Below are 24,080 nucleotides of genomic sequence, written 5' to 3' on the forward strand. Positions count from 1 at the left end.
ACTAACAACCTGAGAGTAAATAGAGCAGATGGTACATCACACTCCTGCAGATGTCCGACATCTTGTTACTGAGTGCTGCTTATTGAGTTCTCTTGCTCCACGTGCTAATTCAAGATCCTGAGATCAAATCTCCCACGCTTAGTCCTTTATACCGAGGCCTGATTGACACTGTGCGGCTCTTCGCCGTAAAGAATATCAATCACCTAGAGAGGGAGGGACTTTGTTTCCAAAGGTGGAGCCATGGTCAGCTGTGGCTAATATATCAACTATACATCTGAGGAAAATAGAGCAAGACAGTCAGGGGAGAAAACAAAGACAAGCAGACACACATATAAACACACTTTTAAGAAAGAAAGAAAGTTAACGTATGTTTGACTATTTTTACTGTGGCTTTATAAAGGCAAAGAATCAGAGACAGAAACACGTTCTTGCCAAGTATAACCAGTACACCAAGAATTGGCTTGCAGGAACATACAACATTAAGAATGCAACCAGAACATGTAAGACATGCATTTTTTCATACATATTTATTCTCACTTTTGATACTTAAATGAAGAAAATGAGAAATTGCTCTAAACCAGTAATGTCTTTTAGTGTCTTAATAAACAATAAACCTGATGTAAAGGCACACAAATGGTCTCAAGATCAAATTCTTGTTCCAAAATGTCATTACCACAGAAGAATTCATCAATGAAACGAAACACACTCTTTAAAATAAATGGTTGAGTAGCACGAACAACTCTCAGGATTCACACAGACTGGCCATACACAAACTTCAAAAGTATGACCAAAGGTTCAATGAAGGGATTAAGAAATGTAACAAGATAAGTTAGAAATTAAACACAGGTGCTGTACTTAAGGTTGCACAGTTACCTGAGATTACTTGCTATTCCGTGACATTCTTATCTATGGGACAATGATGGGACAAAGATAAGATATCTTCCATCTTTGAGCTCTTCTTTTCTCATCAGATATGAGATTAAAAATATAGAGATAGAAGAAGCATATACAATAGGAAGAAAAGCTGCCTCACACATTTTCTTCACCATAATTACGTGTCTCTTCTTAAGTTTAAACAGATATCTCAACTGTTACGCACTGTGCTCAGATATGCCAAGATGGCAAAACACACACAGATGTATAAAAAAGAACAAAAACACTCCCTTACGTAACTGCATAGATATCTAGATTGGCCAACAAAATGACAGTAATTTTTAAGTACTGTTTGTCCTATCTTAAAACTGTAATCCCCAATGAAAGAACATTATAGTCTTTTATGTCTTTAGCAACAAAATGTTTGGCTGTTTTTTTGAAAGGCAGGACTTCCCATTGTGCAACCACCATGTTGAGTTATTCCATTCATTTTTGATGAGGTGGCCTACCTCTTCTAATAATACTGCCTCTAACTATATGGCCAAAAAATGTGGACACCTAACCATCACACCTTGTTGGACATCTCCACTGGTCTACTGCTTCATAACCAGGCAGTTGTTGCTCCTAGACACTTTTCACAGTGGGACAACACAGTTGACTGGGGCAGATCTAACAGGGCAGGAATTTCATTAACTGATTTGTGGCAAATGTGGCATCCTATGCCATCCCTAAACAGTTATTGTATAATATGTTTTTATGTGTTTAAATTAAAGTCACCGTACTCTTCAGTATGACTCATTTTATTGCCAATAACTACCAAATGACATTGCATATGAGATTGCATAGGAGATTACAATAGGTGTGGCTAAAACACCTGAACTCTATAATTACGAAGGGTGTCCGTACACCTTTGGCCATACAGTGTAGCTAAATTACTTGATATAAAGTGAATAACTAAATGCCTTAATCAAATTCTTTTCTATCTGATACATCCTTTGAGTTTCTTGTACATGCGTCAAGACTCTTCTCTGTCTTGGCATCCAGGTGATGGTATGAACTTCCACTAGCTGTGCATACAGCTGACTCATTGGCTATCTTCGAATGAAGACTGAAAACTCACCTCTTCACTGAGTTGCTAAGCATATAAATATGTACTTGAAAAGCTTCTACTGTCTTCTTTTCCACTTTATCCAGGTCTTAACACTGACAACTCTTTTTCTCTTAACACTGAGAGGTCTTCACAGACCTCTCTATTGTCATGAGGAAAAGTATGTACACAGAATTTGTATTTCATACAGACTACAAAGTACTTCTGTAAGTCGCTCTGGATAAGGGCAGCTGCCACATGCTACAGATGTAAATGTAAATTCAATGATTGCAAAAAAACAAAAACAAAAAAAAAAACAAATTTTCAAACATAAGAAATACAGCAAACATGAGGGCACATCGGTCTGTGAAAGACCTGTAGATTTTAAATTGTATGTATTACAGATTCTTCTAAATACTTTGCCAAAATAATTTTTAGCAAAAGGGGAACATATACTTCTTTACATATTTTATCTGGTATTCATCTATAAGTTTTTTTGTTCCCTGAGAAAATAACCTCAGACAAGTTTTACAATGGAAAACAAGCATGCCTGAGTATCGTTTTTGTCAACTACATAATGGTTTTAGCCAACTACTTTACAGTTCCTAGAGTAACTGGTATATAAATCTAGTACAAAGATATTAAATGCCTGTTCTCTTGTCTTCCTAATAGACTGAATACTGAAACAACACCAAGTTACATTTCGAGAGGACAAATCTATAAAAACTGACCTTTCTATACCCAGGTGATTTAAAATTGTTAAAAGCTTCAGAAAATGTTTACTGGATCTGTTCACAGATAATAAACTATTGTAGCCCATCGTTCCTATCTCTGATAACAACCAACCTCACTACAACTCCCAGGATCCCGTTCACAGCTTCTAGGAGCTATCAACCAATCACATGTTCATTCACATGTTCCTCCTCACTGAACTAATAAGCTCATCTGTTTCCCATTATCACTGCCTATATATACAGTATTGCCACTATCTCTTTGAGTGCATTCAGAGTGTTCCTGTTGCCTGCTTTGTTCTGACACTGTTCCATTTGGATTTGTTTGCCTTGTATTTTGATGTTCTGGTTTTTGATCTTGGACTGGCTATATTTACTCTGGTTTTGGATTTCCCATTGGCTTGGAAGTTTTTTGTACTGGTTTTTGACCCTTGTTTGTCTGACTATATTATTATTATTTCTGGATTTTCCCTTGCTAATAAACTCTTATTCTTTTCATCCGCAATTGTCTTACCTGTTCTGTAACATAACATCAATCAGTAACAACACTGTTGTGTTTTTTCCAAAAGAGAGTCTCTAAAAAACAATAAGAACTTGCTTACTACAGTATACTATACTCATACTATAGAAATGACCAAATACGGTGTGTTGTAATTACTCATAAGATCGATATAGTCTTTTACTAGATTATATATTCTTACGTATTGATATATATTTTTCTATAGTGTATCCAACCCCCCCCCCCCCCCCATAAGACTACCCCATAATACAATATCTGTCATGCTCCCCTCCTCAAATCCCTCTCCCACATGATGGCACTTTCCATGTGCTTGTTGTTTATGTTTCCTTTTTGTCAGCATGTCTACATGTCCTTTGTTTACTTCCCATTTTTCACATGGTGCCACGCCCCTTTGTCTATTAATATGTTCCTCGCCTCAACTGTTTCTTATTTCCTTCCCAATCCAAACCTCCATATATTCCTGTTTCATGTCATCATTGGTATTTACTGTTTGTGTGTTTATGATGTCTTTGCTATGTTTGCATTGATCGCTGTTTGAAAGGATGTCATGTGTTTATTTAACATGTTTATTTAAGATGCGTACTGCTCTAGCCTACATTATACTGTGCAGCTGCTCTACTGGCTGCTCTACTGGCATAAAATAATTACTCTTGAAAGAGATTAAATCAAGACAAGAAAGAGATTTCTGGTCTCAGATGTAAATGTTGATGCCCTTGAGTATGTGTTTTAATAGTGGCCATAACCATGTTGCATTGCAACATTGTTGAGAGCTTTGATGTGCTTAAAAGAGAATGCTTAACACTCAGTTTTGCAGGATTGATATAGCAAACAGGGCGGAGAGGGGTCCCTGTTCTTCTGTCCAAATATGTATGTATCCAGCTGCATCTTATGGAGCTCTGACTTAGGCACCACCAGGGAATCATCTTAAACTCTTTCCTTGGGATGCCGATTACTCATAACTGTTTACCTTTTCACTCTATGTGTAGAACATTGTCTCAATACAAACAGGATGTAGTTTATAATGCCAGCACACAACACACCTAGTTAAAAGAAATGTCTGTTGGCTATGATGCTTACTTTCAAAACTGTATTTCCATTATTTCATTTTACAATCTGTTTGATATTTTAGCCATTAAGTGTAAGGTCTTCTCCCATTAGGTGATGAAATCATTGTCAAGTTATTTCACTGAGGCTGACTCTATCACTGTCAGGTTCCTTCATTGATTCAGTGTGCTAAACAATTCAAGAACCCTTTGTCTAGGAATCAATCAGGAAAATACTCAATACAGGTCATTACCAAGTCATGGCCAGGTCATTATGGACTATAAAAATGATAATCTAGTTCTGCTGTTATGCCACTGTGCTGTTTTATTGCACACTGTCCTTTTCTCATGTGACAGATAAGGAACAGAAAGGCCACATGTAATCATGGGAACCTGATATGAGTTTTAGATGAGTAAGAGAACGGAGAGATTGCAGGTCATCCCAAAGTCACCATAAGCAGAGGGAGGTGGCGCCTGCTTTGATTGATTATTCACTTTACCTTTTACACTTGATAAAAAGACAAGCAAGGTTACTGCCAGTGCAATAAGGAACATGGTTAACAAGGTCAACACACATGCCAGCATCTTTCAACAAACATGCTGGATAATACTAAACTTAGTATTCTCATTTTAGCTTGATTATGTTACCTCTGCAGCCTCCAACATACCTCCAAAGACTACATGCCCCTTAATCCTCCTGTGCATTCTTGGTCCCATCTATTGATATCACCTGTTTTTTATTGTCCCTAATATGTCTGTATATTTTTACCCCTCCATTTGTATTACTCTTTGTAAAGTCTTGCTTTACATAGACTTAGCATTTCCAAGCTGTTTCTGAGTTGTTTTGTATGCTACTCTATATTTTGATCTTATGCATGGAGTTTTTGGTTTACTGTTTTTGCCTGCCCTAGTCTGCTTTGTCTGCATGTTTTTCTCTAAGCCTGGTTTTGAATTTTACTTTGCCTCTGGATCTCCCCTTTGCTTGTTATATTAAAACTTATAGTCTATACCTGCATTCGACTCCTCTTTTGCCTACTGAGCCGGACAAATTCAAAAATCAAAACAAGAATCTTGACAGAATAAGTAACCACAGAATAAGTAACAATATACCAACCACTATTCACTGTGGACAGTCCCTGTATGGGCAAATGCTCTATCCCATACCAATAAGATTCCTTATTAACACTACCCCTGCCTCTGTAACATGATTGAAAATGGTAAGTCACTGTGGATAAGAGTGTCTGCCAAATGTAAATGCTAAATATAAATGTATACTCGTTCTCTTGGCAATATATCTTCTAATGTCCTCTCCTACCGCTGCTATGCTGACGACACCTAATTAATTCTTTCTTTCCAACCTTCTGACACACATGTTTCCAGACATATCTCAGCATGCTGGACTGACATTGAGTCATGGATGACAGTCCACCATGTGACGCTCAACCCCAGTAAAACTGAGCTTCACACGTCACTCTACTGCTGTGTACCCTTCATTGGCTTCAAGTAGCTGCCCGCATCAGATTTAAAGCCTTGATGCTCGCCTACAAAGCCAAAAATGGACCAGCCCCTCTGTATATGATGTCCATACATGCCCATTCCATAATTCAGGTACTCCAAACCTCAAGTATGGCTCGGCTTGAAACACCATGCTTCGAGTCTCGTGGAAGACAAACATCAAGACTACTCTCTTTCCTGTCTCCCAGATTGTGGAACGTATTTCCTCTGGCTGTCTGGACAGCAGAGTCTCTTGCAATCTTCAAATGCAGACTGAAGACCCATTTATTTGTGGAATATTTAAATGACCACTAATTCTGCACCTATGTCTAGTAACTGAAACTCTAGTATTTATTGTAGGGTATTATTTATTACACTTATTGTTGTCTGAGAAAGTTTATATATGTTTTGCACTTCTAGGCATCAGCATTGATTCCTGTATTTCAACAGCTTCTAGTTCAATGGTATCTTGAACTCTAACCTACTGTACTGGCTAGGATACATTCTATAAGTAAATGACAAAGCACTTTTTTTTAAAGTTGATCTGGATAAGAGCATCTGCCAAGTACTGTAAATGTACTAACAGTTGAAGAATAAGGCAAAGTTAAAGGTGATGGCAGCTAATTAACTGATAGCAGGTATCTTTTTCAAAGGTTTCACAACAAGGTAGGCTGGATATTTCTCAATAATTTTGTCCTTTTATCTTGTTAATTTTGTACACAAAAAAGCATTAATTGTAAATCAAAGTAATAAAAGATAAGGACAAAATGTTTTGTTTATTTCTCTTGATTTCAGAACGCTACCCACAAAGCCAATAAAGTGGACTAGACTGGTACTACACCACATCTTTCAACAGAGTAGTTTACTAGAAATGTGTGCCACTGGGTTTTTCAGCATTAGTGCTGGAGACAGCACTATCACGCGTACCTACCAGGAGATAGCAATGCAGCAATTAAAGTGAAAAATTATTTGCTGGTGCCTGCATTCGTCTCAATAGAGTTGACCTAATCGAAACACTTTGGACCAGTGATGAATTGTTTTCACAGAATTATGCGTTTCACAAGATCTATTCAACGAATCTGTAACTAGCAGAAATATATGAGAAAATATTGTGTCAATGCCAGTGCTGTAATAGGCTACATGTAGATTAAAAAGGTGACGGAATTTTGAGCCTATAGCCTATATATTTTTATTTTCCCATAGAAGGTCTGCAAAATTATTCATCAGCCTTCATCGAGTGTGCTTTCTGAAATAAGCAACACTTTCACACATCACACTGATGGTTATATTCGTTAAATATTTGTAACATCTTTGTAGTATTCTATTATTGATTATATTTATGTATGATAAATCAGTGACATCGACGCTTTTGGAAGCTACAGCTTCACGTTTTAAACAGGTGTCTCCTTCATCTGCAATAAATAGCTGATAATGATTCTCTGGTATTAAATGTGATTAGCAACAACAATAAAACTGCAATATTTATTCGTTTACAACGCATCAGCTGTTTCTAGGTCCATAAATCCTGGCGCATGCGTAGACGAAGACTCAAAACCGGATGTTGACATAAGCTGCTGAACAGCTGAGTGGAGTCCATATCAACAAAGCACCCAGAGATCTAGCAGGTTTGAAACAAGTGTGGAAAAGACTGACAGAGAAAGGTTAAAAAGAGACATCGACGCAAATCTGTGAAAGAAATCATATAAACTAAAGTAAGATTTCAGTTTTAAACGAACGGATTGGGTCACAACAATAAAACGGTGAGACGTCGTCACATATAGAAAGCTAGCTTGCTGGCTAGATTTCTGTTAGGCAGGCAGGAAACTGTTTCCTTTATTTTCTATCATTAATTAAATCAGACTCGACGTGTACTAGCCATTTGAACTGGTCCGTGTCATCATTATGGTTACTTTTCGTTTATGATGGTGTCAAGCAATTCACTGCGACTAGCTAATTAATTAGCTATTTAGCTAGCCATCGTTTATTTTGAGTTCGGCCTTGTAGCTAGAAAATGACGTTTTTTGTTTCCTCTGTTTAGGTGTCCTAGCTAGCTCTCCGTGTATGCAGATAGCTAGCATGACATAATCGTGGATACAAGGGTGGTACAAAAGAGCACATGTCCACTTGGCATTTTAGCAATACACTTAAACTGGTTATTGACACCAAACAAGGGGAAAAGTTAATGTGATAATGATAAGATAATGTGACCTTTTGTTCTGATGCAAGTGTTCATTAAGTATCTAGCCTAAGTAGTTTATATTTATATAAATGTCATAATTTCTAAATGTCTTATTACATCAAGTGCTGTGAATTCTCTACAAAGTCTCTATAGTAATTTATAATTATTTATTTATTTTATTTTTTGGGTTGGCAGTGCAATGGGACGTATTTTCCTCGACCACATTGGAGGCACACGCCTCTTCTCTTGTGCCAACTGTGACACGATTCTGACCAACCGCTCAGAACTCATCTCCACACGCTTCACTGGAGCAACAGGCCGTGCCTTTCTCTTTAACAAGGTAACATTCTGACTAAGCTCCTGTGCATGCAGCGTCTTGTCACTGTCAGTTCTGACTGTGCTTTTTTGTCATTAAGAGGGTTTATCATTAGGTAGAACCTTTTATGCATTTAAGCCATAATTTTTGATCAATGCCCCTTTCAGAGTCTCACAATAAAACAAAAACCCCTTTCCACATGGTGACACCTGATATGGCATGTCTCAGTAAGGACAGTGATACTTTTACATGGTGACCAATGGTCACTGGTCTTGTGTGCTGATGATGCTTGCTTCCACAGAAGTTTTTTTTTTTTGTTTGTTTGTTTCCAGGTGGTGAACCTGCAGTACAGCGAGGTGCAGGACCGAGTAATGCTGACTGGGAGACACATGGTACGAGATGTCAGCTGCAAGAACTGCAACAGCAAGCTAGGCTGGATCTATGAGTTCGCCACAGAAGACAGTCAGCGCTACAAAGAAGGGCGTGTCATCCTGGAGAGAGCGCTGGTCAGAGAGAGCGAGGGTTTTGAGGAACATGTTCCGTCAGATGCCTCCTGAGGTTCAGGTCAAACCCTGCGCTCCCCACACTGCTCATCTCAGCATCACCGCGTCCATCACTGATCTGAACAACGTATCCGCTTCTCATAAGCAGGTCCAGCCTTGCTTAGAGACTGATAAAAAAAAAAAAAAGACAAAAAACAAAAAAACAAAAACAAAACCAGCAGCCCCTCTATGGCTTGATGACATCGGTGCCACTGTCAGCAATATTTGTTGGCATGCCCTTGATTCTATGCTTCTAAATGGATCTTGAGCCAATTATCATCAGCTTTAGTAAAGTTTATGTATATTGAGGGATGCATTTTCTAGTTCAGAAAAGTAAGATGACAAATTGTCAAAGATACTGGACCACCAGACCAGTGAACAAGCCTGATTCCACTGTCACCTGGACCAGTAAATGGGCATCTCGATTCCATCCTGTCACAGCGATATACTATCCAGCCCTAAAAAGAGGGGGCAGGTATGGAGTTAGCATTCCCTGGCTGTTTATACCCATCGCTGTGAATCTTGTGGATAGTAAGAATTATTCATTGCCTGTGTTATTATATTCAGTGCAACACCATTTTAATTAGCATTATTCCTTCTCTTGGAGTTCTTGTTTTTAGTTGAGAAACTTGTTATTCCTATTTTTTTCTCTTAATAAGGCATAGAACATGTGACCCTGTGTTCATTTATTCTTAATAAAGTGAATGGTCTTGCTTGAGCATTACATTGTTTTAAAGTCTTAAATGTAACAACATACTGGTGGTCTCTGAAAAACTGTCATTACAGAAATTGAAAATGGTCAGTGGTAAACATCTGAACACTATTATATATTATAAATCTGTTATTAATTTTAATTTACCTTGTTAAACACAAATACAAAAGTAAGTCTGTTATCCTTGTGAGTCCACTCCAGTTATCACTGAATATTAACTTTCATTGCAGGAGATTTTGGGTCAAACTACAGAGCTGAAGGCTATACCACAAAGCAGGACTCTTGGCTAGATAGCTAAAGGTATCATGTCAGAAGCTTAATGTACTAGTTCAACCAGTACAGCAACCTAACCTGTTTGATGGTATGTAGGCTATTTTGCTAGGTAGCCTAGCCTCTAAGATCTGTAGATGATGGGCTACCTATTTTACAACTACCTTGCTTTAAGAGCACTGAACAAAACACTAACTTTTTCCGTTAGATTAAGTATGTGGGGTAGAGGGATTAGTTCCTGGTATTGTATAAAACCAGATATGCATCTATAACAACCCATATAAACAAAGCTGCTTCCTAAATTATCACAAAATATTAGGAGAAAAATAATTCCATAAGAGCATTTTATTAATTTGACTACAAATACATTGAGCCAATATCCAGAGACAATACATGCATTTCCAAGGGAATTGTAGATGTTTATTAGAAGGGATTACTAAGACTTATTACACAATGATAGAATAGAATATGGAAAGAAAAGACAAGAATACAGAAACAAAAGGACAGAAAAAACTCCCACATCTTAGAAATTCCATTTTTCAATCTGAAGGATTAAGTTAATATGGTAAGTCAGTTAACATGATTACAGATATTTACTGGGTGGAAGGTCCCTCTTTAACCTTGAGAAATGAAAGATTACAGTTTGCTTTTTTTCTGAAGCTTTTTGAATACTGCAAAAGCAGGGAGAAAGGCTTCCAAAATAAACCTTTGGCACAGATCTACAATCTGATCAAACTGTTCATAATTAATCTCTTGTTCTTGTTCCTCATCTTTCACTTTTTTTATGAGTATTGTTTTTTTAATGCCACACACCCACATCTGATAATTAAGAAAGGTTTTAATGGCTTTTGGAAGAACCTTTTTATTTTCATCACTGACAAAAATTATTTGTCTTTCATCAGACTGTGGGTTCTTATACACCATGATGGTGTCTGCAACAAAAATTGGGTACACACTATGTTCTGCTTTGTTTATAATTGAGATACAGTCAAGAGGATTTTTTAATTTTTCATTGCTGCATTTTTTCTTTGCCCAGTTATGGAGCAGATCCTTTTTATTTTTTGCTTTGTCAATTCTTCTTTGGTGCTGAGGTTGTCTTGTCTGGATTTTTTGTGCTATTTGTTTTGAACTATTTAATGGTGTACTACAGAATCTGACTTTGCCTTCGATATGTGGCATCATCTGCTCTGATTCTACCGATGCATTAAGACCCATCTCAAGTTCTGGTGTATCTGTGAGCTGAAGTTCACGTCTCCCCTGGGTACAAATATTTGGGCCCTTTGGCCCAATGTTGACCATGTTGTTGTCAAACTGCATGTTTTGTTCACCCACAGTATTCTGTATGTCCACAGGTTTCTCTAGGTGTGCGTCATCTTTGTCCATGGTGCCCTCTAACGCTGCTGGCTGTTCAGTATCAAGTTCTCTTTGGCAATAGGCACCATGGAGGTCTTGTTTTTGCTCTCTTATGTTTGACTCTCCACCCTGAAATTTTGGTTCAGATACAGGTAGCTTATCAAAGTGCTCTTTGTTTTTCATGCACGTGTCTTCAGACCTTATCAGGTTCACATTTTGTGGTAAATGTTTGCTGTGAAGAGATGTATTGCTAATATCACTTGAACTACATCTGTATTCATATCCACTGTCTGCATGTTTGACACTCTTCTTGTAATCATCAGTGCAGCCTTCCATATCTTTCTCAATCAAGGAATCATTTGCTGGCGAGACACATCTTAAGTCGTTCTCAAAGAAAAGCTGTATTGCAAGATCAGGAAATGTAGCATTTGTATTGCAAGCAAGAAACAATTCAAGTTTTCTGTTGCTCGTAATCTTCCTTACATCTTCAGTATTAAAACATAAACTTTTCTTTAATCTCTTATTTTTTAGGTTTTTTTCCAAATTTTTCATTTCAGTTGTAGAAAGTTTACTTTCCAAGTTTTGGATCAGATTTTCATTGTTGGAGACCCATTCTTCCAATTTGGCAAAAGTGGAGGTGGTCTTGAGATCTGTTTAAGATTTGGATAAAGCATGGCTGGTAAATTGCATGTTTATTTGGGGCATTTTCAGGTGCAAGTAATTTTGAAAGACCATTCATTTCCTCAAGATGTCAATTTTTTTTAAAAATTGTGGACTGGTATGTAACTATATTAAATGAATTCTTATCACATTTTAGAATGTTTCTAAAACATTCGATGTTATTTTATTAATAAATTACTCTTTATAAATTACCAACTATTAACTGGTATTTACAATGTTCAAAACAAAAAACATGTAATGATTTATTCCAAGTCTTACACAAATAACAGGCTTACCAAATGTTTTACTGACACAACTGTCTGTTTCAGTCACAGCTTCTTCCTGGATTTTGGGCCTCTTTCCTAGATGTACAGGAGAGGGAAAGAGATTTAAAAAATTAAATCACAAACATATGTGCCTCAATACCATTTAAACAGACAAAGTATAAAACCAATATTACTGTAACTTACTCTCTGGTCCTTCATGGTATGAGGTCCAATCTGTATAAAGTAAACACAAAACGCTCAATATAACAATTATTGCTCACTGAAATAAATGTTGATGGCATTAATAAGATATATATCAAGATTTATCTTCTGCTTTATACATCCTAATGAAAAAATGCTACTGTAATGGAGAATATTAAGAATAGCACTATGGTGACAGAGACAAACATGCTTACCTAAATCTTCCATTAAACCAGACTCATTTTCCTCTAGCCATTTAAACATTAAGTCATAATGCTTTGAACAATTCAGACATTCCAGAGCTGTTCGAACTTGATTTTCTCTGGTATTCTTGGCAATAATTGTATTTGCCAGTTGTGGAGTATAAACATTTTTCTCCTTCATGTAGTTAACCATAGCATCCACATCTCTCAGCTTGTTTATAATTTTAACCTGATTGTTATCCAGAAAAGTTTTTCTGTTTGTGGATTCTGTCATGCCTGAAAGAATAAAAACAAATGTGTTAGAACACAAGCAAAAGCATCACAAGTTAACTATCACTTCAGAGTATATAACAAAATCAAAATTCACTGCTTATTATCCCATATGGATCTTTTAAGAATCAGTATTATGATTGAGGGATTTTTAAATTACTATACCAACAATGCTTTATATACCACAGTCACTAGCTAACATTCAGAATTCAGATTTATCAAGTAGGGATACTATATCTGATTCATTTTAATATCTAGTACTCAATTACCTCTTTATTAAGTTCCATCATCAGTGTCTAACTTGCCAAATTAAAAAAAAAAATCTATTGTAAATTGCAATTTACATAAACCCTACCCCCAGCAACATGTATCCAACTAATTTCTTCACACGGGCCTATTATATTATGGTGATGTTCCTGAAACATTCTTTGAAACTTACTTGCCCTCATTAAGTCAAGTGTATACTTTTATTTTCACTTTATGCCCCCTATATTTGAATATAAGCGAAATAAAAGTGAAAACATTTTTTCTCCACCTACACACATCGCATCCCAGCGTATGGATTTAAGTTACACACAACCACATTACAAAACAGCTTTTCCACCACCACCATACGTAATACTGTGTCATTATAATATGAGGAGACCGGTCACTAAAAAATTAATGGTCAAGCTCGTAACGTTCAACTTGGCAGCTGTACCACAGGAAGTCCCGCCTTCAATAAAAAGAACTAATCGCTTTGTAACGGAATAACCGCGAAACATTTAGTTGCGAAGATCCAACAAGCTATAAAGTGAAGTCTTTAGGAAACACCAAACATTTCAACTTTAAATCGAAACGCATATTTGTCTTTTTACTTTACCATTATTCCTATAAATATACAGTGGTGGTTACCATAAGGTAGCTAACATTAAAGTACTCGTTATCGCTATCAGTTAAGATAGCTAGACTAGCTGAACTGCTAAACTAGCTAGATAACTAGATAAAGTTAGCTATTCCGGGATCTGACGAGAATATACATTAGGAACTAAGGTAAACTAATGAAGAGTACAAAAAACCCCACATCAATCTTTCACATTTTATTAACACTGAATGATATGGGAAAACAGACGCCACTTTGGAGCTCAAAGAAACCATTAGCTAGCAAGCTAGTTGTGTTGTACAACTTTATTCAGGATCCTTGCTTAGTCTGTTAGCTATCTGCCAACGTTCCCTAAATCTTTTAATTTAAATGAGGGATAATCCACTATCATACTTTAATGCGTACGTTAATTTGATTCATATTACTGATAACATCTTACAATATGATTCTTTAAATGCCTTACCTTCTAAATGATCACTTACGGTTCTTCTGGTGCCAGTCTACTGCGCTGACTGTTCCGTTTCGATTCCCGGAACTATTGCAAGGCTACAACTTCAACTGATTGAGGCTTGCGTTCTCTTCGGTGCTTTCTTGTTGGTCTAATACAACTATGCAAAACACTGCTTTACCCATCATCTCGGTGATACAAAGGTTACTTCCTCCATTTTTGAAAGGTGGCACAATAGAAAAATAATCTCTGCTAAAATGTGTTATAGTCTGATAGCCCAGAGTTGTTATCATGCAAACGCTTATCCGAAATACATTACATTGGTTGACTGAGACTGCATTAACATATGTGTTTGAGAAACATGACAATAGAAGCAAATATTTGTATTGTAGTCATGGAGCTTAGACCCTTGGGATCTATACCTGTTTGTGCTTTATATTAGCTATGTGAAAATGAGCGAATCTGCATTTATCGCTGTGAATCGTAGACTGCATAAGTTTGCTTTTAAATATACCACATACCGGCGTCGAAACAGAACCAAGTGTTGATCTCCATGTAATGTTAGATTTTGTAGAAAACTTCATGGAAAAAATAAAATAGTGCCCGTTACACATGTTCCTGTGCACGTCTCGACTGTGGCATGCGTGTTCAGATGTCATGCTAAACCTATGAAAACTGTCTATTGTTTCTCTGAAAGGTACATTTTTTTTTAATGTTGCTACAAAGCTAGTAGTCTCCCTCTAAATTCTACCACTCCGAGGTGTTGTGTGACAGTATACTACTGTTAAGTGTCAATACACAGTATGCAATTTCAAGTAGCCATGGTATTGGGGCTTGCTGGTGCCACAAAAATGCTCCAGAAGTATGTTTCTCCTTAGGGTGGTCCTTTGACATGGGCGTTTACTCTAAAAATCTAATGTGGTCTTGTGTATCCCTGAACACCACAATGTGGTTTGAGTGATCAGATCACAGAGTCTCTGAGACACATATGATCCTGTTTACAATTATCTTACCATTGGTGATGAGAGCACTTGAGACTCATGCCAAGTGTAAATTGGGCCCAAGTTTCTAATGAACTAGTCTGTACTTGATGTGCAGATATTCAACCAATGAAAATGCCATCTATACTAGTCAGGTGCACTACACAGATACCAGAAGTCAAAATATCAGCTCATAATTCAGAACAATTATACATTATGTGACATGTTGGACATGGACCCACAGCCTCATTGATACTGAGGACCACTCCTACAGACCACTCCCCCTTAAAGAGAATAAATCAGCCTGCAAAATAAGTGCAAGTGAGTTACAAAGACATAAGAAAAAAAGAAACATCACATCACTATTATTCATGTCATATTTATTCATTCATTCTTATAGAACCAGAGTGAAAGCAAACTGAAGAGTGGAAAAAGCAAATGTAGAAATAAATACAGAAATTACTCAAACTAAACACCTCTATACACAAGTAAAACAAATATAATTCAATAAAAGATTAAGATACAGTATACTATTCATTTCCATTTAATTTTACTTCCCAGGCAGAAATAAAAGCTTGCTTTGGGGGGGTGGGGGGGAGGAAAAAAAAGTCATAATTTGAAAATAACTCACGACCCCCAGAATTTTTATTCTAATCCAAACCCATTTATTCTTGGTTGCCTGTAGGAGCTTTAATATTGCCACCTTATGAAATTCAGACCAGAAGCAGATAAATTTGGGCCAGTAAGCACATGATAGTTGGAATAACTTGTCCAATAAACTTTAGTCTGTGCAGTCTAACGTGAACGGACAACTTTCGAAAACATACAGGTGTAGATAGAAGTCACACTTGACAGTGAGTCCAGTTTGTATAGTAAACATTTCAATCTCTTCCTGAAGCCCACCATGTTATCCACTATCAGAAAACAAACATACAACAAAACCCCCTTAAGTAACACACGCACACGTGCCTTTACGCACGCACACTCGATGCACTTTCACTAAATGACCTTGAAGAGGTTGGAGCTGAGGAGAGGGAGGAGGCTTGTGGCCAGCCCCTCCACCCTCTTGAAGAGTGAACACCCAGCCTTGATCATGCTCCCAGGCTCTGGTTGCTTCAGTTCAGCCTCAATTCAGTGCAGAGAACCAGGAGTGAACAGACCAAACCCTCCCTGATATTCTAGCAATTAACAATGAGTGCAGCCAAGATCTGGGCAGCTGCACCTGCAGTCATATTGCTGAGTGTTTGTGGCCTTTTCAATACCAAACCCTCAATTTCCCTGCACATGAATCAGGACGTGTTCAGATCAGGCTTTAGCCTTTTACTGTGAAGCAAGGCTCATTGCCCCCAGTTCCTCACCCCGCCCCTTGCAGTGTCCCTCCCCCCCAGTGAGGGCAACTGTCTGTATTTCAGGAACACTCCTCCCCGATGCGCTGGCATGAGCGGCCCACCTTACGCTCCAGCTTTACCATGTTCCTCACAGCCTCCTGCCGCCCGCGGCCCTGGTGATCAAACATGCAGTCGTGCTGCTCAGGTAGACGATGGCGCATGCAGAAAACATATCCTGCAGGAGTTTAAAAAAAAGCAGAGCAGGAACTATTACCATTTGGGGAAAAAAGCAGGCCAGGAATGTGCTTGAGCTGGTGTCTATGAAAAGTGGAGGTGGTGGTTGAGGTAGTGCATTTGAAAATGGAAGAGGTTTGATGTATCGGGTTGAGGTGATGTTTGTCAGTATGACCTTATGTATTTGAGGCCTAGTCCACACTAACATGGGGAAACTGGAACACTACAATATGGAAGGTGCCTTTTAACAATTATCAACATTGGAGAGTGGATTTGAAAAGATAAGATTCAGAGGTGGAAATAGCCATTTTATTTCGGAGGAATAGGCAAAACATATGAAAACAGATGTGTTATTGTATTGTGGCAGTGGTAGCTCAGTGGTTAAGATACTTGACTTGTAATTGGAAAGTTGCTGGTTCAAGCCCCACCATTGCTGCTCAAGTGCATTTATCAAATTTACCCATGTTAGGGCTAGCGTGGACTAGGCCTTAGAGAGTGGAGGTAGTGTTTCAGGTGGCATTTCTGAGAGATTGAGGTGGTGTATTGTGTACAGACCACAGCGGCAGGAACCCAGCTCCTGCTGCACCAGCTCGAGCTTGCTCTGACAGCGGTAGCAGCGGCGGCGAGTCCTCTGCTTTGGCTCTCCTGGTGGCTCCTCTGGTGAAGGACTGCTGTCAACTCGAGCCTTCTTCCTTACTGACTCCTCAACTTCAGAGATGAAGTCAGTCAAAAGGAGGAGAAGTCAGTCAAGAGTAAAAACCAAGGTTCTGCTAAAAAAAAAAAAAAGTCTTTTCGCTCTGGTGGTACCTGAGTCACAGGGCCGTTTTGCAGAGGTACTGAGAGTGTTGTTGGATGTGTCTGTGCACAGACCTCCTGGACAGAAACCAGAGTGCATATGAGGGAGAGAACTTATGCTGAACCCCCTCTCCCCACACACACACACAAAAAAAAAGCGGTTAAGAAAAGCAGTACATCTTTTTTTGAGTATTTCAGTTATATTAAGATTGGTGAGTAAAAGATGGTGGAGTGATAACCCATTTTTAATCTGCACTTCCACAAAAAGCATGGACCCTGAATACAAATGAACAGATCTAACCAGTATGAAAGTTTCAAAGCTGTAACGTTTAAATGGTTTGCTTGTTTAGAGCACAATTAAAAATCTCAGTAAATCTCAGTGAGCACTTAAACATTAATGACTGTCATTCTGAATCCAAATTCCTGGAACACATGCTATTGTAAACAGTTTTGAATTTCCTATACATTCCTATTTACAAATTATAAAATAGCTCTAGGACCAATCAGCTGCAATTTCCTGACCAAAAGCAACTTATCGTGTTCGGTAGAGATTTACTTTAAAATCCCAAATGAGCCTATAATATTGATATGTTGATAGTTGGTTATGGTTTGTCTTCTGCTGAAGAATTATCTTCTTTTCTCTCTCTCCCTGTTTCACAGTTTTGATCATTTGCTGTGACAATCAAGCTTAAGGTGCAAATGCAAAGGAAAAATTTCTATCCAAACCTGGACTGAAAGTAAACGGTTAGGCATCATTGTAAAACAAATTAACTGCGAGTATGTTTGCAAGGTCTGGGAATATTAAAGTTAGTCAGCAACCCGAAGACACAAACTGACAACTGTGCTAATGTGATACACAAAAAATGCAAGCATGCAACACAGTTGACTTGGAAATATTTGAAAGTTATACTGTAGCATTGATCACACAGTAAATGCCTTTCTAGACTGATTATCCAACAATTCATTCAGTTTCTAGGGTATAAATTGCTAATTAAAAAGGTTATTTAAATACATCCCCTAAATATAAATGAAATCCAATCCTACTCAAATTAATTGTGTATGTCACACATGCATGTTACATTAATTTGACAATCACAGACCTATAGGTTACTACATTTAGATTTATGCATTTAGGTGTACTTTTACATGCAAGACATCAGAAACATTACAATTTTATTACTTTAATATGACAAAGTGAATTCATTTTTATTTTATGGAATTTATCATGCAACTGCTACTGTATCAATCACTGTTGAAATTCATTTATTAAATGTATCATCAATTGCACTGAGGTCAACTGAACTCTAAGATTTTTAATGCGCATACATATATATACATATATATATATATATATATATATATATATATATATATATATATATATATATATACACACACACACACACATATATATATACATATATATATACATATACATACACACATATATATATATATATATATATATATATATATATATATATAAAAATAAAAAGTGTGTATATATGTGTGTGTATGTATACACACATTATATAAATTTTTTTTATCTTTTTTAAATATTGGAGCTGGAATCAGAAAAAGTGTGGAGTAGGTGGGGCCAGACTTTACCTTCCTGTGAGGTGAGGTTTGCCTCCTTAGCTATGGACTCCTCTGGGCTTGTGGATAATGCCAGTAAAGCCTGGCTTGTACTGCTGCTGCTGCTGGCCTCATTATTATGGACAGAAGACTGGATACTTCCAGATGCTGGATTGGGCTTTGAGGAACAGTCAACATCTGGCTGTTTCTTCTGAATGTCTGCAAGTTGAACACTGTTAAGAGGACATGTACCTGGCAAACCAGAAAATACTCATTCCCTTATTTACAGAACTGCATGATAGAATGATCCTCACACACACTAACCACCTAATCTCTACACCTGCCCCAACACCAAAACCATAACCGCCCAAATCTCCCTGTACCTTACACTCAAACAGCTCAGGTACATCATTGGTTTTAAAAAATATTTTTTTTAAGGGTACTCATCTTCCTACAGCGACACAGGATTGCAGGTGAATTCAATTCATGAGGCATATTACAGTTCACCCAATGTGAGCCCTACTGTCAGCTCCTTGAGAGACCAACTAGCAAGTGCTATTACTATGTTTTTTGGATCCAACACTGGTGTGATCAAGGAGAGCAAAAAAGAAGGTGGAAAGGGTTCCAGAGTCTGAGGGCCACTGCAGTACCAAAAAATTGTTGCTGTTAGAGGAACTGTAGTGCATTTGACCTCCTCCCATTGTCACATCTCCTTGATTATTATAACAGCTCCAACACTCCTTGGCCACATAAGAGTTTTGTAGTTCTTGATTACCTGCACTAAATGTTTTAGTGCAAGGATAACCCTAAACTTTCTGATGCTGTGGCCTTCCAAGACATTGGATATGTTTACACAACAAGTAAGAGAGGCACCAATTTGATTTTCTGACTGAATCCTAAACTGAACCACATGTGCAAAAGAATAATGCTTTACATGGTAAGCTCATCGAGAAGTAAACAATCAAAATGGAGTCAACAGTAATAGCTACTAACCTAAAGTTAATGTTCATGTTAATCTGCAGTGGAGACCAGATGCAAATTCAGAAACACATCATCATTAAAGCGAGGAGGCGAAAGAGGGCCAAGATTGTACTGATTGGTCTCTGTGGAGACATGCCAGCTACTTCAGTGTTTGAGGTCTGATACTTCACTACCCTGCCATTGAAATCCTCCCTTACTGTTATTCATCAAATGTGAAACATCACCGTTTTTGGACCGTTTTTACCTGCTGTGTGAACAAAGTCAGCAAAGCCTCTCAGGCTACTAGTCTGACATCTGTAGATTAGACAGTCACAGAGAAACAGCTATATGTCTTTATCCAAAAACAAAGAATATTATGTACATGTTATGTTCCATCATTACATGGAACATCTCTCTTACATGGTTTCATCAGCCATTTGAAAAGAGATGTATACTACATTAGGAAACTTACCAGCAAAGCATTTGGAGCACAGGTTCATGGTTTTGGTAGATCTATGCAAAGACAAGAAATCAAAGACAGATTCACCCAGAGAGACACTATTTTAAGATAGCTTCCATTAAACTCAAGGCAGAAGGTGTTCTGATCACTTATGAAACATCCAATTATCCCATTAATATTGCTGAATTATCCCAATTAAGAAAGATGGAAGAAAGGGTAAGAAAAGAAAGAATGAAAAAAGATGTTGTGAATCAAACGTATAATTCATATGGCTTCATAATTAACATAGTTTAATTTTGCTATGGATTAATATATTAGAAATGGACCATAATTTGACATTGTAAAATTGATATAATTTAATATCATAAAAGGGTCACAATTAAAACATAAGTAATAAGTGCATGAGTCCAGTGATTCATTGTAACAATGATAATGTATGCTTGATTTGCTGCACATACTGCAGGTTTCATGAGTACCTCTAGAACACTGACCAACTGCATTTCATATTTAAAAAAAATCTGATCAATTATAGAAAACCTGTAAACAAACTGTGCAATTGAAACTGCATTTCAATTGTTCATTATGGGAGCATCATTCATTTTTTCTCCTGTATATTTTCAATATGCTAGAACAAAATACACTGTAGTTTTTATGGCCTTTTTAAAGTGAAAAGAGTTCCAATTGTGCATTCTTCTGAAAATCAAAATATCTTGATAACTTATCATGCATCATTAAAATGACTTCACATTAAACAAATATATATATATATATATATATATATATATATATATATATATATATATATATACACACACACACAACCACACACATACATACACACATACCCATATATCCAAGAACACTGATACCTTCCATTTAAGCCTTTATCTCTTTACACTCCTTGAACATCAATTATCTTCAAGATGTCCACCACTTCTGATGTATTATCACATTCAGCACCACAATGTAAAAATTACATTTACAGCATATGGCAGACACTCTAGTCCAGACTGACTTACAGAAGTGCTTTGTATTCTAAAAATTAGAACTATGGAATCCTGTCTGTTTTGCAAGATCACTAAATCTGGACAAACCTGAACAGTTTGAAATATAGGTCTAAAGAGTTTCTTCTAAAAGAAAAATGAGTGGGTGGACCACCCAGTAAACCTGATTACTTGTTACTAGTCCAAGCAACAATTCTTCTTTACAACAACAAACAAAGGCATGCTGCTACTGTAGCTACTGGTTGAAAACATGTTTACGTTTTTGCAGGGCACCTGTTACTGTTTTAATGGTCATTACATTGACTGAATGCCAAAATGAGCCCAACTTTGCAATACTCACATACCATAGTACAGAACTTCAATGAGTATGAAAACTTGGAAACTGGTCTTGTAATTGGTCACCTTGTGCAGTTTAAAGTGACAGCAACTAAAAATGGTAGCTATTCCAAACTAAACATAAATAAAAAAATTGTCCAGTTTTGGACTTAACAATAAAAGTAGCAAAGTCACATGTTTAGCCCCATGTTTCACTGTGAAAGCAAATAAAATGGGTGCCATATCCACAGGGACAAAACCATCAGGAGTGAACCCTTGATGCAAATGACAATACTTGCAACATGTTGCCTGTGCTAAAAGGACAAATTAAAATACTGCTGGGGAGAAGTGAAAATGTACAGACAAAAACACTTACCATAGCACTTGTAAACAGAAATCAGGCTTCTAGGCTTCATGATCTTAACATGTCTTAACTTACAGAGAATATTAAACATTTAACCTGGATGCTTGTGCAGATCTGGCCTAAATTGTGTAAAAACCAGTCACTGCAAAGATGTAAATATATTTTAAAAGACATCTCCATCTTATACACATAATACCTAGCCATTGATATAGAGCACGGAAAAAAAAAAAAAAACAGGAGTGCTCAGCCCACATTTACAGCATTTTACAATAGTGAACTGCTAAAATCTCTGGGCTGAATTATGAGTTTATAGGATTTGAACAGTAATTTTCCAAAACACAGGAAGGATTAAAAGTAAAGGGTAAAGAACGAAGACTGTGTTACTGACAAAACAGGTGGACAGACCTAAATCACACATTAAAAACCTGAATACTGCTCTTGAGACTAGCAGACTAATTCCTTGGGAATTCTGCCAAAACAGAGAATATTTTTTATTATTAACAGATTTTTACATTTCCCCATCTGATTTTTTTTCCTTTTCTTGTTTGTCTGTTCATATTAGAAATATATAAAATTACTGATAAAGATTGCAGACAGTACAAAAATATTAACATTGCAAAAATATATTAAAATGAAAACTAACTTGTGGATTAAACAATTTGTCCTTGTCCACAGAGAAAGGCTGATTATCCAGTCATACTTCACTTTTCCAGTAGGCCTATCACGATAGGTTTGAACAATAAATTTGAACTGACAAAACATCTGAAGACCTTCACGAGAAGACCACACATCAGGTCCCAGGTGACTGAAGACAACTGTGGACATTGGACTACAACGGACATACGACGAGACCAGGCATTTCACTCTTTATAGTTTGTATTCTAAAAGGAAATAATTTTGTGTCGCTTTGTTTGAAGGCTGGTATGAGCAAACAACTAACAAAATAAAAATAAACAAACAATACGAAGCAGGGGGGAAAAAAGGACTGTTTTGCAACATTATTTAGATGTCAGTCTATCGCACACACCAGTCATCCGTATATATGTAACTCCTAATTAAACGACCTTGTATAACAAGGCCAAGGGACATATACAACCATTTTAGTGTCAGACAGCCCAACGGACTGTTCTGAACACATGGTTATTGAAACACTTGTTTACAAAATGTGCACTGATAATAAGACACCATAGCTATGCATCTTACTCAGTATAGCTACCATGTATAATACACAACGAAATTTCAAGCCATTCTCTGGAGAACTCACTTTTCTCGACGGCAACGTATAATACCTTCACTTTAAACCTAACTAGGGTTAGCCGTTAAGATCACACTTCATGAGAAATTATTTCACTCTAAAAAACAACTTAACCAACACTGTCACTTCAAAAGCTAGCTAGTCATCTTCCCCAACCCCCACCTGGGCAGAATAACAATGGAGGTTAATTCGATTTATCTCCTTTTCAGACCGAATGTCTAACTTTGCTGTACATAGCGTGAAGAACTAACTACTTACCCCCAAAATCCACATGGGCATCGAGGTGGTACACTTGGTGGTTTGCTGCGTTCACTACCGGTATCTTCCATGACTCTAATGTGCTGAAACTAGGCTAGCTAAGATAGCGTTAGCTAGCTAGCTAGCTACTACGTAAGAGCAGGGACGGTTTGGGGGCCTGCTGTTAGAAGGTTAGGTACCGATAAAACACCATAAAAATACTTTTCGCAAATGTGATTTCTCATTTAGGTCTTCACCTATCCAAAAATGTCTTCGGATACGGACAGTCGCAGGACAGCTAAACGGCCAATATGACTAATTTTGTGAAACAAGACAGCCTGGGAATCAATAGTACCGAAATCAAAGCGATCAGCTGGACGGCATGTACTGTGCTCCACGAAGAGGGGAGTTAGAAATAATTATAATGTACATATTATACAAAACGCCATAAAAATATAAAAATAACTAATTGGCTTAGGTGAGTATATTATAGCACTTCATATTATTAATTAATATTAGAAACAATTCCACCGAGCTTAGAAA

General features: G+C 37.2%; 3 protein-coding genes across 4 annotated transcripts; 1 reads left to right on the forward strand and 2 right to left on the reverse strand.

Annotated features, from left to right (window-relative positions):
* Positions 1-7,304: 7,304 nt before the first annotated feature.
* Positions 7,305-9,509, forward strand: ypel5 (yippee-like 5). 2 transcript variants are annotated; one of them, XM_027001699.2, is made up of 3 exons: positions 7,305-7,508; positions 8,123-8,267; positions 8,576-9,509. In XM_027001699.2, the coding sequence occupies exons 2-3, from the start codon at positions 8,127-8,129 to the stop codon at positions 8,798-8,800; spliced, it is 366 nt and encodes a 121-aa protein (XP_026857500.1). In that variant the 5' UTR covers positions 7,305-7,508; positions 8,123-8,126; the 3' UTR covers positions 8,801-9,509. The 2 variants fall into 2 exon arrangements, with proteins under 2 accessions (XP_026857500.1, XP_026857501.1); XM_027001700.2 differs by having other exon boundaries at positions 7,305-7,460.
* Positions 9,510-10,097: 588 nt separating this feature from the next.
* Positions 10,098-14,550, reverse strand: LOC113572280. The gene is made up of 5 exons (XM_027001698.2): positions 14,046-14,550; positions 12,463-12,726; positions 12,251-12,280; positions 12,077-12,142; positions 10,098-11,770 (listed from the first exon to the last, which is right to left on the reverse strand). The coding sequence occupies exons 2-5, from the start codon at positions 12,722-12,724 to the stop codon at positions 10,404-10,406; spliced, it is 1,725 nt and encodes a 574-aa protein (XP_026857499.2). The 5' UTR covers positions 12,725-12,726; positions 14,046-14,550; the 3' UTR covers positions 10,098-10,403.
* Positions 14,551-15,369: 819 nt separating this feature from the next.
* On the reverse strand, positions 15,370-23,920 carry LOC113572274 (AN1-type zinc finger protein 3-like). The gene is made up of 6 exons (XM_027001689.2): positions 23,559-23,920; positions 20,375-20,415; positions 18,976-19,161; positions 17,380-17,445; positions 17,128-17,280; positions 15,370-16,573 (listed from the first exon to the last, which is right to left on the reverse strand). Exons 1-6 carry the CDS (start codon positions 23,627-23,629, stop codon positions 16,419-16,421), a joined length of 672 nt encoding a protein of 223 aa, XP_026857490.2. The 5' UTR covers positions 23,630-23,920; the 3' UTR covers positions 15,370-16,418.
* Positions 23,921-24,080: the final 160 nt, after the last annotated feature.

This window comes from Electrophorus electricus, chromosome 3, assembly GCF_013358815.1.
Source record: "Electrophorus electricus isolate fEleEle1 chromosome 3, fEleEle1.pri, whole genome shotgun sequence".
NCBI lineage: Eukaryota > Metazoa > Chordata > Actinopteri > Gymnotiformes > Gymnotidae > Electrophorus > Electrophorus electricus.

Excerpts from the sequence above, each read along its gene's own strand:
- ypel5 (XM_027001699.2), top strand. The coding sequence starts at position 8,127 with ATGGGACGTATTTTCCTCGACCACATTGGAGGCACACGCCTCTTCTCT. Across the intron at positions 8,268-8,575 it reads GTGCCTTTCTCTTTAACAAG|GTGGTGAACCTGCAGTACAG; the intron begins GTAACATTCTGA and ends GTTTGTTTCCAG.
- LOC113572280 (XM_027001698.2), bottom strand. The coding sequence starts at position 12,724 with ATGACAGAATCCACAAACAGAAAAACTTTTCTGGATAACAATCAGGTT. Across the intron at positions 12,281-12,462 it reads TGGTTTAATGGAAGATTTAG|ATTGGACCTCATACCATGAA; the intron begins GTAAGCATGTTT and ends TACTTTATACAG. Across the intron at positions 12,143-12,250 it reads ATACCATGAAGGACCAGAGA|GAAAGAGGCCCAAAATCCAG; the intron begins GTAAGTTACAGT and ends CTGTACATCTAG.
- LOC113572274 (XM_027001689.2), bottom strand. The coding sequence starts at position 23,629 with ATGGAAGATACCGGTAGTGAACGCAGCAAACCACCAAGTGTACCACCT. Across the intron at positions 17,281-17,379 it reads AAAACGGCCCTGTGACTCAG|TTGAGGAGTCAGTAAGGAAG; the intron begins GTACCACCAGAG and ends TCATCTCTGAAG. Across the intron at positions 16,574-17,127 it reads GCTGGGTTCCTGCCGCTGTG|GATATGTTTTCTGCATGCGC; the intron begins GTCTGTACACAA and ends AAACTCCTGCAG.